Source organism: Ranitomeya imitator, chromosome 1, assembly GCF_032444005.1.
Source record: "Ranitomeya imitator isolate aRanImi1 chromosome 1, aRanImi1.pri, whole genome shotgun sequence".
In the NCBI taxonomy this organism is placed as follows: Eukaryota; Metazoa; Chordata; class Amphibia; order Anura; family Dendrobatidae; genus Ranitomeya; species Ranitomeya imitator.
In genome coordinates, this window is record NC_091282.1 from 375,476,641 (window position 1) to 375,492,158 (window position 15,518).

At 41.2% G+C, this 15,518-nt stretch overlaps 1 protein-coding gene across 1 annotated transcript in view; it reads left to right on the forward strand.

Moving 5' to 3' along the window:
* The first annotated feature begins 7,032 nt into the window (after positions 1-7,032).
* The window catches only part of LOC138673659 (twisted gastrulation protein homolog 1-A-like), a 34,035-nt gene continuing 25,549 nt past the window's right edge, over positions 7,033-15,518 (forward strand). Inside the window, exons 1-3 of the mRNA XM_069761815.1 lie at positions 7,033-7,165; positions 11,628-11,747; positions 14,603-14,702. Of these exons, the coding sequence (XP_069617916.1) occupies positions 7,154-7,165; positions 11,628-11,747; positions 14,603-14,702 (232 nt within the window). The 5' untranslated portion in view covers positions 7,033-7,153. The remainder of the gene's footprint in view (positions 7,166-11,627; positions 11,748-14,602; positions 14,703-15,518) is intronic.

Here is a 15,518-nt window from a genome sequence, read left to right on the forward strand (position 1 = left end):
TTTCATGCTAGAGAGAGTGCCCTTTTCAATTCAGCAGGCTAATCTACTTATTACATTTCTCAAAGAACTGGTTTCTTTTGTAGAAAAATCTGTCAATACCAAACTAGTGCTCGATTGTTTCCAATGCAGCCTGACCGTTTCTTGTCTTGGGAAGTGTGCACTTGCTCTCAATGTCTGCCAATGACTTATCACTCTTGAGATCAATTGATCGAGGGGGGTGAATGAGCAGGAGTTGAAATTCAAGATGCCATAAAACCTGTTGTTGGGGAGAATCGGAACATCACCATTCACCTTCTCTAATCCTGCCAAAACAGTTTTATTTGGGCAAAATCCATGTGTATGTGCACCTTTAAAGTTGGAGTCACCACATCTGCTTATGGGCAATGAGGCTATTTTTTCTTAGCCTAATAGAAATATGCCTGCCCTGATGTGATTGCACTTATCCCTGCCTTAGGAGGTGTCCAAAAAACTGAAATATAAGCTATTAAATGTAGGGTATGAAGATTGAAAAGCTGCCAAGTATGTTTGATGGTGGACCAAGTACAGTGATCACTACAATCCTTAGAGAGAGTCACCTGTTCTTTCGGAAAAGGTGTCTGCACATGTCTGGTCACTCTCCATTATAGTCTATGAAATGCACAATGAACTTTTGGCGTGGAAATGTATGTGAATTCTAGTCAAAGCTGAATTAAGGGGAACCTGTCACCCCCCCAGACGTTTTTAACTAAAAGAGCCACCTTGTGCAGCAGTAATGCTGCATTCTGACAAGGTGGCTCTTTTAGTTCTGGGTGCTGTAAATGCCGAAATAATCAGTTTTGTAATTTGTCCTAAATACCTTTTCTTCAGTCAAGGAGGCAGGCCTTTCCCCCTTGCTGCAGACGCCACACAGCCGTAACTCAAGTCTTCTTGGCGCCGGGCGCCACCTCCTCACCCCTGTTTTGAAATGAGCCGGCGCCTGCGCTCTTTTCTCCTGCCTTGGGCAGGCGCAGTGAGCGCTGCCCGTCTGTCCTCATATGCAGTCCAGCTGACTGCGCCTGTGCGGACGCCCTGCCTGTGAATCCCAGCCCCGTAGTATGAATAAATCAGAAGACACTGCGGGGCTGGGATTCACAGGCAGGGCATCTGCACAGGCGCGGTCAGCTGGACTGCATATCATTTTAATTACTGCCTTTGTTATTTTTTATGCAGTATATCAGAGGAATCTGATCTATTATAACCAGAAAGTACATGGTCACATTACTTAAATTCAGTGGACTGTTTTGGACGGATAAATAAATTTGGTTACGATTGGAGATGTTCAATAAATAGAATAATTTATGAGACTGGTTCCATATATATTACATGGTATTCAGCTGGAAGATATTTTTGGGAGAATTATTGTAAGTAAGATTCTATTCACATCTGCATTTTGGCTTCCACTTATAGTGTAATCGGTTGGGTTTCAGTCAAAATTTACCTACCTCATTTTGACAGCAAGAATAATGTGACTGAACTGCCAGTGGAGGCTATGAGTATGAGCATAGCCTGAATCAGCTGTACTCCGAAGACTTTATTCCAGCTTGATGCTAGGTACTGTACATAACTTAGCTTCTATTAGTCGTGTAATGAAGGTTCCTGCAAACACCTAGTTTACACCATTCTGATAGACTGAAATAGCTAAACCAGTTGTCTCACATCAATCAAGAGTGTAAATCGTAAGTAAAGGATGTACAGGAGGAAAATTATTACTACTAGGGTTGGATTGTAGGAACATGTAAGATTGTCTATTAGTAATGGTGTTGGGTGGACTTGGACTTCTGCTTTTACTAGAGCTGGTGGCTGAGCTGATCACTGCTATTAACCTTTTTTTAATCAGTCCACATTGTATTTTTAGCCAATTCTTGCTGTATATAAAAAAGAATACAGTCAAGCATGATAATCAAGTAAATGAAAGGATTAGAGAATGTAGTTGATTAGTTGTGTTAACATTACTGTTAAGTTGTGGCAGAAGTATGGCTTAGGGTATGAGCACACGTTCAGGTTTTTTCGCGATAAAAACACATTAAAGAAATAGCAAATATGTCGGGAGCACTACCAATAGACAGAGAAATATATCAACTAGGGTGCTACACAATGCATGAAAAATACAAATACCAAACGAAAAAGAAGAGAGACATTGCCTAAAAGCGTGCACACCTATATATATGAATAATAAGATACAACTTTATTAGAGAACCAGCACATATAAAATATAAAAAGCATTAAAAACATATCCAATGAGGATCAAAAAAGACAACACACCCATCACTTGTATAATGTAAAGCAGACACCCACAGCAAAATACAATCATATATATGTAAACCCAAGTGAGCCAAGTATACGCTGTAGGTTCAATGATCAGACCACAAGCCCTGATCGCATAAGGGCGTCCCCAGAGCTATCATAGAACAAAGGTAAATAGGGTCAGATAGCTGTAATGATGCATATAGCTAACCAAGGGCAAATAGAAAAGTGATGAACAAAAACTAGCAGGGGGGGACCACCTAAAAGGCAATTGTCAATAAATATATATATAACCAGCAGCTATGGCATAAATATGCTATGGCAGTAACTGAAGAATGGAATGACCCAGAACGGTCAAAAATATTCACCTATGCAAGAGTGGCTAGATAGTAAAAAAGCAAAGGGAACCAGGTCTGCTCACCAGTTACACGAATGGAAGCCAAAGTCGTGACATGCCTATAGCTACCATAAAGAAAATCCCCGTGCTGGCAGGTCTGAAGACAACAAGCAAGGAGGTGTGGGAGAATCCCACGCGTATCGCTGCGCTAGGCAGCTTCGTCAGGGAGCATGATTCCCCTAGTACATGACCGCTGTTATATAGCGGTATTTGATGATCCCATACATTACCGGTGTGTGATGATCAAAACGGCCAGACCGGAAATAACAGGGAACGGAGGAGGCGCAGGTGCAGTCACCTGCAGAAGCCAAGCAGCAGTGCGCATGATCCAGGACAAGGATCAGAGCAGTAGAAAAAGATACGCCCCCCAAAGGTACTGCAAAAAGCAGAGGAGGTGCAGGCGCAATCACCTGCAGAGGCCGGGCGGCAGTGCGCATGATCCAAGTTATAAGGATCAGAGCGGCACAAAGAGACACGCCCCACCCCAAAAAAAGAGTACTGCATATTGGCACATCAGCCAAATGTAAGCAGGGGGAAATGCGCATGCGCAAAGAAATAGAAAAGCGCAGAAGCGCATTGTGCGGCCGCACAAAGAGAAAGGAGGCAGGAGAGATATATATCCGGGGCAATATACCCCGCAACATGATACATGGGAACCACAAATGATAGATATAGATGGATGACAATCCACCAGCCAGAATAAAGATAAAAGAATGAACCTGCAAAGAAGGGGGCAGTGTTAGCTAATAACATGTTTCCATGACCCCTGCACAAGGATGACATATGGTGTGCCAGACAAAAAATAAAACATAAGAAATAAACATAAAAAACGAAATATCCGGAAATATAAGATATAACCCACTACGGAATAATAAACAAAAAGAATATATATAAACAGAAGATACTACCAAAAACAACAATAACAAGTGACAAAAAATAATATAATAAACCAAATACTAAACCAAAAGCAATGTGCATTTATTATACACATATGAGCACAAATGTCCATATTGTCAAAGGTTCATTCACAGTAGTCCCATCATGTGGCGAACCATATGCCACTCTGTTCCATTTTATGAGCCTATAATAGGGGACACACAGGTACAGAGCCAGCAAGACGTTCCATAGATGTGGAAATTTTTTCCTCTTCCGGAAGTAATTCACAAGATCTCCAATTGGGATAAAAGTACCCCTCATGTCCCATGATGCCAAAGGAAAATCCCGACGCTGACTCGGATATAGCAAGATCCACAGGCCAGTAGGGTAGTTATTTAACCCAGGAAACCAGTGTAAAGAAGTTCCTCATTCAAACCAAAAGGTGAAATAGATTTCAAGCGAAAAATCCAGCGAGCCTCGTGTTGCAATAACCATTTATGCCGATCTCCACTTCTTTCGTTGTATAAAATCCTCTGCAGACCAAAAAATTGGGTATTAGTAGATTTTCCTCCATGCGCTTTAAGGTAATGTGCTGCAATCGGGGTTAAGACCTTACCCTTTTTCATATCTGAATGAGCCAAATGAATTGTTGATAGATGTTTTTGCGCTCGTCTCCTCAATTGCTGCGAGGTCTGACCAACATATACCTTATGACATGGACAAATAATAGCATAGATAACAAAACTGGTTTTACAGTTGATATATTGGTGGAGTCTATGGTCTGAGTTGTCTGAGGGATTGCGAAAGACATCTTTGGTGGGGGGCATATGAGGACAGATGGTACAGTCTCCACAAGGAAACGAGCCCCTAAGTCGAGAACCCCGGTTTAGACTAACAACAGGTCGTGAAAAAAACACATTAAAAACGCATACATCATGCATTCTATCATTTAGAATGCATTCTGCAATTTTTGTGCACGTGATGCGTTTTTTTCCGCGAAAAAAACGCATTGCGGTAAAAAAAAAGCAGCATGTTCGTTAATTTTGCGTTTTTTTCGCGTTTTTCCCGCTATTCTATGCATTTGGAAATAACGTGCAAAAAACACATCAAAACCGTGAAAAAAACGCATGTGGATTTCTGGCAGAAATGTCAGGTTTTTGTCAGGAAAATTTCTGCCAGAAATACTGACGTGTGCACATATCCTTATAGTAAGAGGTGATGTTCCTAAGTTAGGATATTTATGGGGTGAGGGCTGTGAAGACATAAAAAAATGCTAGTAAAGTAATATAGAAATACTCTTATTATTGTAAATTCAGTTTGCACAGCATGGAGCTAAAAGAAGTGTTGTATTTTGTAATGTATAAAAACCTATAGATTAACCTATCAGTGGAACACAAATAAGATTTTGACACCATGGATTCTCAGGGAATCATGTGGCTCCAGTTGCCTTGTAGGATCCTTCTTAGACTACTCAGCAATGTATACGTTTTCTAGATGTGTGCATGATGTTTTGTCCTCTAAACGTAAAATGGTGTGTACTGTAGAGAGGAAGATTATGTCTAGTATGTATACTACAGTTTATTCAGGTGTAGGATGTAAGTAGCCTGTTGCTCATGCAGTAAGCAATATTAGGTTATCTTGTAATGAATGATATATTATAATAGATCTCTGGTAGTAAAATATTTGAGGCTTGGGTTAAGCAGTTTTCTCTATGTTTAGAATATATATGCCATGTTATAATTAACTCTGAATGCAGTGACCAGGACAAGTTATGGTTGATCTATCTGATAATCCAAAATGTCATGAAACTGAAAATGAGATAATCGAATGAAAAAAAATCCATCTCCATGTATTCTGATATTGAGGACCATCAATGACAAATGGCGGCAAACAGCCCAATTCTTTTACAGGGACATATGAATTAATTCCTGTCTATTATTAAGGGAGTCAAACTCTTATCTCAACAAGAAGCAGAGTACTCCATGCTATTTGTAACACTGTAGGATTCAGAATTACAAAAGGAATGGTATATTATAGTTTTGCTAGTGAATCGGTCTCTGGTGATGTGTAAAGACCAGACTGTAATCTTCAGCTATAATCTACAATCACAGCACTCTAACCTTTGTTCAGGTCGGCACATACTCCTTATAATACTACAATCATTCTTGGGTTATGAAAGAAGCATGTATAAGTAGTTTTTCCACCTCAGAGGCCTTCAAGTTGCCTTATCATTACTCCTGTTACTGACTTAATAAAATGCAATATCTGTTGACAAATGAACAGGACTGTGGAATAAAGTGTTTGAATCCCGTTTGGTGTGATCACTCTACATATTATGTCCATTTACGTCATGGAGCCTCTGCTATAGATTCCAGCTATTTTTTATCTGTCAAAATGATGTACATCTCCAGAAATTATAGACATGAGATCCGAAGATCAGAAACAAACCACAACACGAGACCAGGTGCTCTGAGGCATAAAGTAAAGACACACCGTTTGTCAGGTACGGACTGGGGTTAAAATTCAGCCCTGGCATTTGAAATCAAACAGGCCCATGCTGTCGCCACCTTCGAGCACCAGATGGGATATATTACTAATATTACCTTGGATGGAGGAGAGCAAGATTTATTACAAAACCAATATTTCTAATGATACCCATGGCATGCTGGGGTAAGTGACGGAGTCAGTGACGTTGTGCTCCATCATAACTATTAACAGTATGGGTGTCTTGAGAACACAGATTCTGCAAACAACATAGCAGACAAGGCAGCCCTCGACCAGACAGGCCCTTCTGGCATTTGCCATATGGAGAGTCCGGCCCTGCCGTTCATTATGTAACTTAATTAAATGCTATTTGTACAGGAGTAAATCATGGATATACAGATGGCCTTAGCCTTTTACTTGTCCACAATCTCTGGTATATGCAGCCACACTGCGAAACCTGCTTAGAAATATGTTACTGGAAACTACATGAATATGTTGAGAGGAAAATTTACCTAAATTTACTCCTGAGCATTGGCGGATGTTTTACCCTGAGCTAATCTGTTTGCTCATCACCTTGTCATCCAAGTAATGACATACTCTGTGGCAATAAATAATAAGTGTGTTTGGATAAAACATTTTCCAGCACAGATGACAGGCCTGGCAAGTAACCCTATGTTGGACTTGTGTAGTTACGAGGCATGGCAGACTTTGTGTCTATGGATATATGTGAAGGATGAGAGGTTCTAGGAGCTTGAACATAAAAAGTGCCACATTTTCCATCACTCATGTCTCCCGGAGTGTTCTTCACTCATCCCTATTGATTAACCCTCCCCCCTGTGGCTGTTTCCTCTCTACCTTCAGCTCTACATTTTATCTTGGCTCCATTCCAAATTATAATCTTTTCCACATGTTTTTCTTTTGACTCCCCGTAGAAGTTTGGTCTCTCCGACACAGCCTTCCCTCTACCACCCTCCTTCACTCTCAGGCCCCCACTCTTTTTCTTAAACTCATCACACTTCCCCCTTTTCTTACAAACCAGTCTCCTCAGCCACACACAGTCCTTCCATACAGCACTCCACAATAAGCAGAAGCTAAGAAGGAACACTGGTTTTGGCCTCAAGATTGTAGGTGAACATGGACTTGAAGGTAAGGTGTAGGTATTGGAGTGGGATACTACGAGTTGTAATGTGGGTACGTCCATTACTTGCCTGGTCCACACTTGTTTGCTGCTGCAATGTATTTTGGGGGGGGTTGCCCTTAATTCCTTGTGTTAGTCATGCTTTTATTTAGGGTTGCATATCAGTCTTCCCAAAAGATCAATGATGTGTTACTTAAAGTCCCACTAGTACTGTACTAGTAATGATAGATTTCCAAATAGCTATAAAATTTACTCTAATTTAAATGCTGGATATGATAAGAACATTGATATTCATGTACTGGAAAACTAGACTTACGGCGATCCTAATTTCAGAATGAAAAAGACACCTTCACGAAAGTGAACCCAAAATATAAATATGAGCAGTGAAAAAGTAAAATGTAGTAACTTCACCACTCTATATGTGGTCAGTACATTTATTTTCTCAAACCACTATTTGGGATGTCCAAACGTGAAGGAAAAAAAACATCAGTTTTGGATTTTTATTAGAGCAACAACAAATCCGGACTGTGTTACATGTGGATTTTGTTTTGATTTCACCCTATGTATTGCAACGTGAACTGCACAGTGTAAAACTGAAAAAAAGAATTTACATGCAGCAAATTTAAAAAAATCCATGGCGCAAGTCAATTTGTGTGGAAATTCGCGGCAGCGTATGGATGAGATTCACTTGCTGCTACTGTAATCCACTGTGGTTTTTCAATATTCAAATCTACAATGTGTGAAGCCTTTAGACTAATCTCACATAATTTTTTGCATCCCGTTTTGGTGGTTGCAAAAAAAATGCCTTGGATTTCATGTTTAATAGCTTTTTCTTTGATTATCTTACATGCATGAAAAAAAATTAAGTAGAGTCAGGAAGAGATCCAAAAGACGACAACCATTTGCTTTCTTCATACCTTTATGATCTCCACCTGGCTTTAGGAAGGTCAAAAAAGCAAATATACTCTGTATTTTGTGAAGTATGTAGCTTAATACTGAAAACCATTACCATGTAATTTATGCCTAAGGGTACATACCCATATGCGAGAAAAAAAACGTTCCAATATCATGACTAAAAAAAAACGGACGAGTGACATGCGAGTGTCATGCGAGTTCAATGCTCTCAGTTGCCCCAGAAAAGATGCGCCAATTCTGGCACTTAGCCTCGCTCTTCCCACTTGCCCTGTAGCAGTAGCAAATGGGGTAATAGTTGGGGGGGGTTGATGTCACCATCAGGTGACACCAAGCCCCAAGGTTAGTAATGGAGAGGTGTCAATAAGGCGGCCCTATTACTAACCCCATAGTCAAATTGTAAAGAAAACAGACACCCAGTAAAAAATCCTTTAATTGAAATAAAGACACAAACTCCTTTAATATTCTTAATTAAGCCATACTCACGGCCTCACCTAATTTCTGCAAAGCCCTCGATCTCCTGTAATAAAAGTAAAATAACAAACCAACAATATACCCATATCTGTCCGTCGTTGTGTCTCACGCAGTAATCCATATCTGGGGGATATACAGTTTTCAACCTGGACGGTGCCAAGATGCGACCGTCCTGGCTGAAAAACCACTGGTGAATGAGATGCTGCGAGCGCAGCTTTAGTGACTAGCGGTGACATCACTGAGGCTGCCCTCCTTGCCGGCTTGAACTGCAGTGACCTCTGGACCGTGGGAAAATGCACTGGCATTTTCCCATGGTCCAGAGGTCACCGCAGTTCAGGCTGTGAGGGAGCGCAGCTTCAGTGTTGCCCTTAATCACTCCATACAGTATGAAAATCATCACAGCCCCCCACATAGTGTAATGTACCCCATAGACTTCCACACAGTATAATGTCCACCACAGCCCCTACACACTATGAAGATCCCCAAACAGTCCTCTATATAGTAAAATGGTCCCACCAACAGCCATATAGTATGATGTTCCACCCAACAACACCCTTTATAGTATGATGATCCACCCCACAACCCCTCATATAGTACGATGTCCTCCCAAACAACACCCTACATAGTATGGTGGTCCACCCCATAGCCCCCCATATAGTATGATGGTCACCCAAACAGACCCCTATATAGTATGATGGTCCACTCCACAGTCGACCATATAGTATGATGATCCCCAAACAGCATGCTGATCCCCCACAGCCCCCATAAATTAAAAAAAAAAGTCCTTATACTCACCTAATCCAGACTCCTCTTCCACAGCATCTGTCTCCTCTTCTATCTGGTCTCTCAATGGATGCTGGCAGCGCAATGCAGCGATGTCATCACACCGCCGACATCACCTGCATGCGCCGGCCTCTGGTAGGCCCCCAGTAGAAGAGATGCTCACAATCTGCCTGCGTGAGGAGCCTGCAGCTCTGTGCTCCTTCACAACTGTTAATAGAGTCGGCATCCTGAGGACGCCAATACTATTAATAGCATAGCAGACAAGTTGACCCATCTAAGTTGCAGTTTCTGAGATTGGTAAAGCTGATGAGCTTATTCTCTGCATTATAAGTAATTCTTAGACTTCCTTTATTGAGAAGTTTCGCACGAGAGCCAGTCTAATCATAGCGATTGATGGATTTCATGACTGCACTTGTGGATATCTTAAAATTTCTAGCAATTTTCCAGATTGATTGACCATCATGTCTTAAGGTTATGACGGATAATTTCTCTTTACTTAATTGAGTGGTTCTTGCTATATTCTGGCTTAGAACAGTTGTGGAATAGGTATCAGAGTTGCACCGAACTAAGTACCAACACTGCCTCTGAAATACACACCTGATAGCCGCATTCCTCAGTACTTGCTTCTTTGCAACAACTTGACCATAAAGACCTGCTTCTTGCCGTTTCCTTTGGAGAGTTGAAGATGAGATAACTTGATATTTGTGTATAGTTTATGAGGGTACTTATCTCAGGTGCTGTTAATTTGCAGTTTCTGAGGTTGATAACTCCGATGAACATATCCTCTGCAGCAGAGGTATTCTTTTCCTGCAGTGGTCCTCATGAGAGCCAGTTTCATAATAGTAATCAATGGTTTTCATGACTACAAGATTCTAGATATTTTCCAGATTGACAGACCTTCATTTCCTAAAGTAAAGATGGACTGTCATTTCTCTTAGTTGAGTGACTCCTTCCATATTTTGGCTAAGGACAGCTGTGGAATATGGCTCAGCAATGTATGGAAAAACAACCATTTTCTGAAGGCCTGTAATTTCACAAATGTACGCTTGACGTTGCCATACCTGTTCACTGAAAGTTATTCCAGGTGTTTACCTGATTGAGCTGCTTGAGAGAAATCCAAGGGTTTCTCAAGGAGCGTACTTTGAAAAATGTAAGATATTATACATATTCTGGCAAGATTGCTATGTTTTTCTTCACTCCTTGTTTCCATACATGTTCTTTTGCCTCCTTTAGTTTAAATCTACAATGTGCACATTCCAATAAGAACAAGGAAAACCATTGCAGGAACAACTGTGTCCAAACTTTTGACCTGTAGTTTAAGTAACGAAGTAATACCTGCATTAATATCGGCACAATGTGCACATCTACCTCCAATTAGCATACTTTTCAGCTATTGCATAAGGATACATGTTGTGGCTCCAAGTATAATAAATAGTATATACACTGCTCAAAAAAATAAAGGGAACATTAAAATCCCACATCCTAGATATCACTGAATGAAATATTCCAGTTGTAAATCTTTATTCATTACATAGTGGAATGTGTTGAGAACAATAAAACCTAAAAATGATCAACGTAAATCACAACTAATAGCCCACGGAGGTCTGGAGTTGGAATGATGCTCAAAATCAAAGTGGAAAATGAAGTTACAGGCTGATCGAACTTCAGTGGAAATGCCTCAAGACAAGGAAATTATGCTCAGTAATGTGTGTGGCTTCCACGTGCCTGTATGACCTCCCTACAACGCATGGGCATGCTCCTGATGAGGCGGCGGATGGTCTCCCGAGGGATCTCCTCCCAGACCTGGACTAAAGCATCTGCCAACTCCTGGGCAGTCTGTGGTGCAACGTGACGTTGGTGGATGGTGCGAGACATGATGTCCCAGATGTGTTCAATCGGATTCAGGTCTGGGTAATTGGCGGGCCAGTCCATAGCTTCAATGCCTTCATGTTGCAGGAACTGCTGACACACTCCAGCCACATGAGGTCTGGCATTGTCCTGCATTAGGAGGAACCCAGGGCCAACCACACCAGCATATGGTCTCACAAGGGGTCTGAGGATCTCACCTCGGTACCTAATGGCAGTCTGGCTACCTCTGGCGAGCACATGGAGGGCTGTGTTGCTTCCTAAGTGGACAGTATGATTTCACAGAAGTTTGATTTACTTGAAGTTATATTTTGTTGTTTAAGTGTTCCCTTTATTTTTTTTCAGCAGTGTATAATGTAGTTATAGTTAGTGTATGAGGGTATGGTTACACATTGCTGGAGTTATGCTGATCATGTTGTGTTTTATTTTGGGCAGGTTAAATCATGGCACCTGACAGGGTTCGTATTGGCCATAACGTACTGCACTTTGATCCCATCAGTTGCTGGTTGCAACAAAGCTCTATGTGCAAGTGATGTCAGCAAATGTCTCTTGCAGGTAAGATACTAGGTGGGAGGGATGAACAGCTGGTTGTGTTTTCCTGTGAAACCTTGAATATTCTAGTTTTGCATTTGCACACTTTTGATAGGTCACTAGTTTATTAATATTCTATTGCATCCAAGTCATTATTAGGCCAATTTTACAAGGGCATAATAAGCACATTTCTGCATCCATGTTATGTCCACAAATGCTGACTTGATTAGTACAGAATATGAGCACAGAAATGTACATATAGCATGCTTGTGTTAAATTGGTCTTAATGATAATTAACAAAATATATGGATATATAGCATACGGATAAAATTATTAGGACACCTACACATTACACCATACAGCAGTAATGATATCTAGTGATGAGTGAGCGTGCTCAGATAAAGTGTTAGCCAAGCATGCTCGAGTGCTAATAGAGTATCTTCAGCATGCTCTAATACTATGTTTGAGTCCCCGCGGCTGACTGTCTCGTGGCTGTTTGACAGTGGCAACACATGCAGGGATTGCCTAACAAACAGGCAATCCCTTTATATGTTGCAGCTGTCGAACAGCCGTGAGACATGCAGCCGTGGGGACTCAAACATAGTAATAGAGCACCCCGAAGATACTCTATTAGCACTCGAGCATGCTTGGATAACACCTTATTCGAGCACACTCGCCCATTCCATACTAAATCCATAGGCAATAATATGGTGTTGTTCCCCCTTTGCAGCTAAAACAGCTCGCACTCTTTGGGGAAAGTTTCCTCAAGGTTTAAGAGTGTGTCTGTTGGAATTTTTCCTGAAGATCATTTGTGAGATCAAACACTGATAATGGACAAAAGGACCTGGCTCACAAACTCCATTCTAATTCATACCAAAAGTGTTCGATGGGTTGAGATAGATGCCGAACAATCAAATTGTCACAGGGTTACCATGACAGTGTGGAGCCAAAAGACCGCAGCGTCTGATTGCTTCTAGCTTCTACTCCTGCACTGCAAAGAAGCACTTAACCTTCTTTTTAAACAGTGTAAATTTATTTTGGCTGTACAGGGGTTAATCGGCCATGTTTGAGTGCTCTGGGAGCTAGGGCTCTCAGCTGAGCATGGTTAGCCACTCCTATCCCCTATATAATCTGGGTCCTGACTGACTCACATAGTCAGAGCTATCTTTTGGTACATGGCTAGAAGGATAGCTGTTTGGTGGTTATATAACAAGGCATTTGGTGGGTTTATCTGTGACTGTTGCTTGGTTTAATAAGTGTGATAAATCCCTTTCCTTCTCCTAGTTTGGTTTTACCCCATTCTTCACTCCCTGGTGCATTCTTCTGTTATACGTGAGTGAATATTTGTATATCTTGTTACTTTGTTCGTCTGGTTGGTGTACTACAGTGCACAACTACTCCCCTCTTCCCTGGGTGGGGGAAGGGTACAGATGGAGGGCATATGCAGGAGATAAGGCAAGGTACGTGGCCCAACATCTTCACCTTCAGAAGTATCCCGGAGAACAGAGCGAGCTAGGAGTCATAACACGAGCGAGCTAGGAGTCTTTCACACAGAACTCTTCCAACCATACCTCTATGGACCTTACCATCATACAATGGTCAGACCACATATTACCACCATATAGTGACCTAATAATACCACATACAGGGAGAAATACAGCCACACCATGGTTAAACCACATATTACCACAACATAATGAACTAATTATACCACATACAAGGGACAAATACCATCACACAATGGTCGGACCATATATTACCACCACATAGTGACCGAATAGTACAGCATACAGAGACAAATGCCGCTACACCATGACCGGACCACATATTACCACCACATAGTGACCGAATAATACCACATACAAGGAACAAATACCGCCACACCATGACTAGACCACATATTACTACCACTTAGTGACTGAATGCTAGAATACTGTTCATTAATGAAAAAGCACAAAACTGATATTACCATAAATGCCATTAAGCACATGAGCTCAGTACATAGTATACAGTGAAAAGTGCAAGAGTACAGGTAATATAGGGACTCACCAGTGACATTATACACAGGAACTCTGTACATAGTGTATAGTATATTGTGTCAGTGTACAGGTAATACACTGATTTACTTGTGATGTCTCTAGTTGAAGATATTCATCTTAGCTTTGCTTCTTCATCCAGCGCAGACCACCTTCACTTCTTCCAGCCAGGACAGAAAATAACACAGTTATCAAGAGCACATTCCCCAATTTTTCCCCACTTTTTACACTACGTCAGTAAGAAAAAAAGCGACAGTGTCACATTGCACTGTAACCAGACCCCCCAAACTGAAAACAGTATCCTCAAAAATAAAATATATCACAGCAGTAATAAGATCGCTTAATTAGCACCTACAGTAATAATGTCCAATGTCCTGACACCTTCCTGTAATAACTTCCCCCATCCTGACCCCCATGTGTCTCCATATATTTCATCCTTTCCTGGCCCCATATATGTCCTCCCATCTTGCACCCTCCCCATCTATCTCTATGGTGAGACAGATGGGGAGGGAGCAAGCTGGTTCTGCAAGGCATTAGATTGAAACTGAATCGTTGTCCATGTGAAGTCATAAAAACAAAAACAGATAGTGAAAAAAACTACTAACTATAATGTCTGTGTGCTATTAGAAAGCACACGGACATGACAATTGGATAAAAGTCCACATTGGAGTCTGTCTATGGACCAAAATGTCCTGATTGACAATGGGATTCCTGACCCACGCTAACACTCTCATAAGCATATATGAGGCTGTTAGTATGGATCCAGAGACCTGCAGTCCGTCCGAGCATTGCAGCGTTATTTTTGGAAAGAGCAGTCTGATCCTTAAAATGGTCTCTCCTCAGGAGCTCTGTCAGTGCAACATGAAAGAAGATGATTGTCCCTGCTGTCAGGATTGCATGCTGTGTCTTGGGAGTCTATGGGACCAGTGCTGCAGCTGTGTGGGTAAGTAGTTTGCATCATCATAGTAAGAAAAATCTGAAAACTATATAAGATTATAAGAAACCAGCACTCTATCTTCCATAATAACTTTTAAATGAAAGACAGTGCAGGCTTCTACATGGATGTTCCTATGCTGTTATAGAGCGCTTTGCCGTGCACCGGGACAGGTGAGCTGATTGTATTCTTGTGTCTCTATTAACCCCTTCAAGTCGCGGCCCTTTTTCATTTTTGCGTTTTCGTTTTTCACTTCCCTCCTTCCCTGAGCCATAACTTTTTTATTTTTCCGTCAATATGGTCATGTGAGGGCTTATTTTTTGCGGGACAAGTTGTACTTTTGAACAACATCATTGGTTTTACCATGTCTTTTACTAGAAAACGGGAAAAAAAATTCCAAGTGCGGTGAAATTGCAAAAAAAGTGCAATCCCACACTTGTTTTTTGTTTGGCTTTTTTGCTAGGTTCACTAAATGCTAAAACTAACCTGCCATTATGATTCTCTAGGTCATTACGAGTTCATAGACACCTAACATGTCTAGTTTATTTTTTATCCAAGTGGTGAAAAAAAATTCCAAACTTTGCTTAAGAAAAAAAAAAAAAGTGCCATTTTCCGATACCCGTAGCGTCTCCATTTTTCGTGATCTGGGGTCGGGTGAGGGCTTATTTTTTGCGTGCCGAGCTGATGTTTTTAGTGATACCATTTTTGCGCAGATACGTTCTTTTGATCGCCCGTTATTGCATTTTAATGCAATGTCGCGGCGACCAAAAAAACGTAATTCTGGCGTTTTGGATTTTTTTCTCGCTACGCCGTTTAGCGATCAGG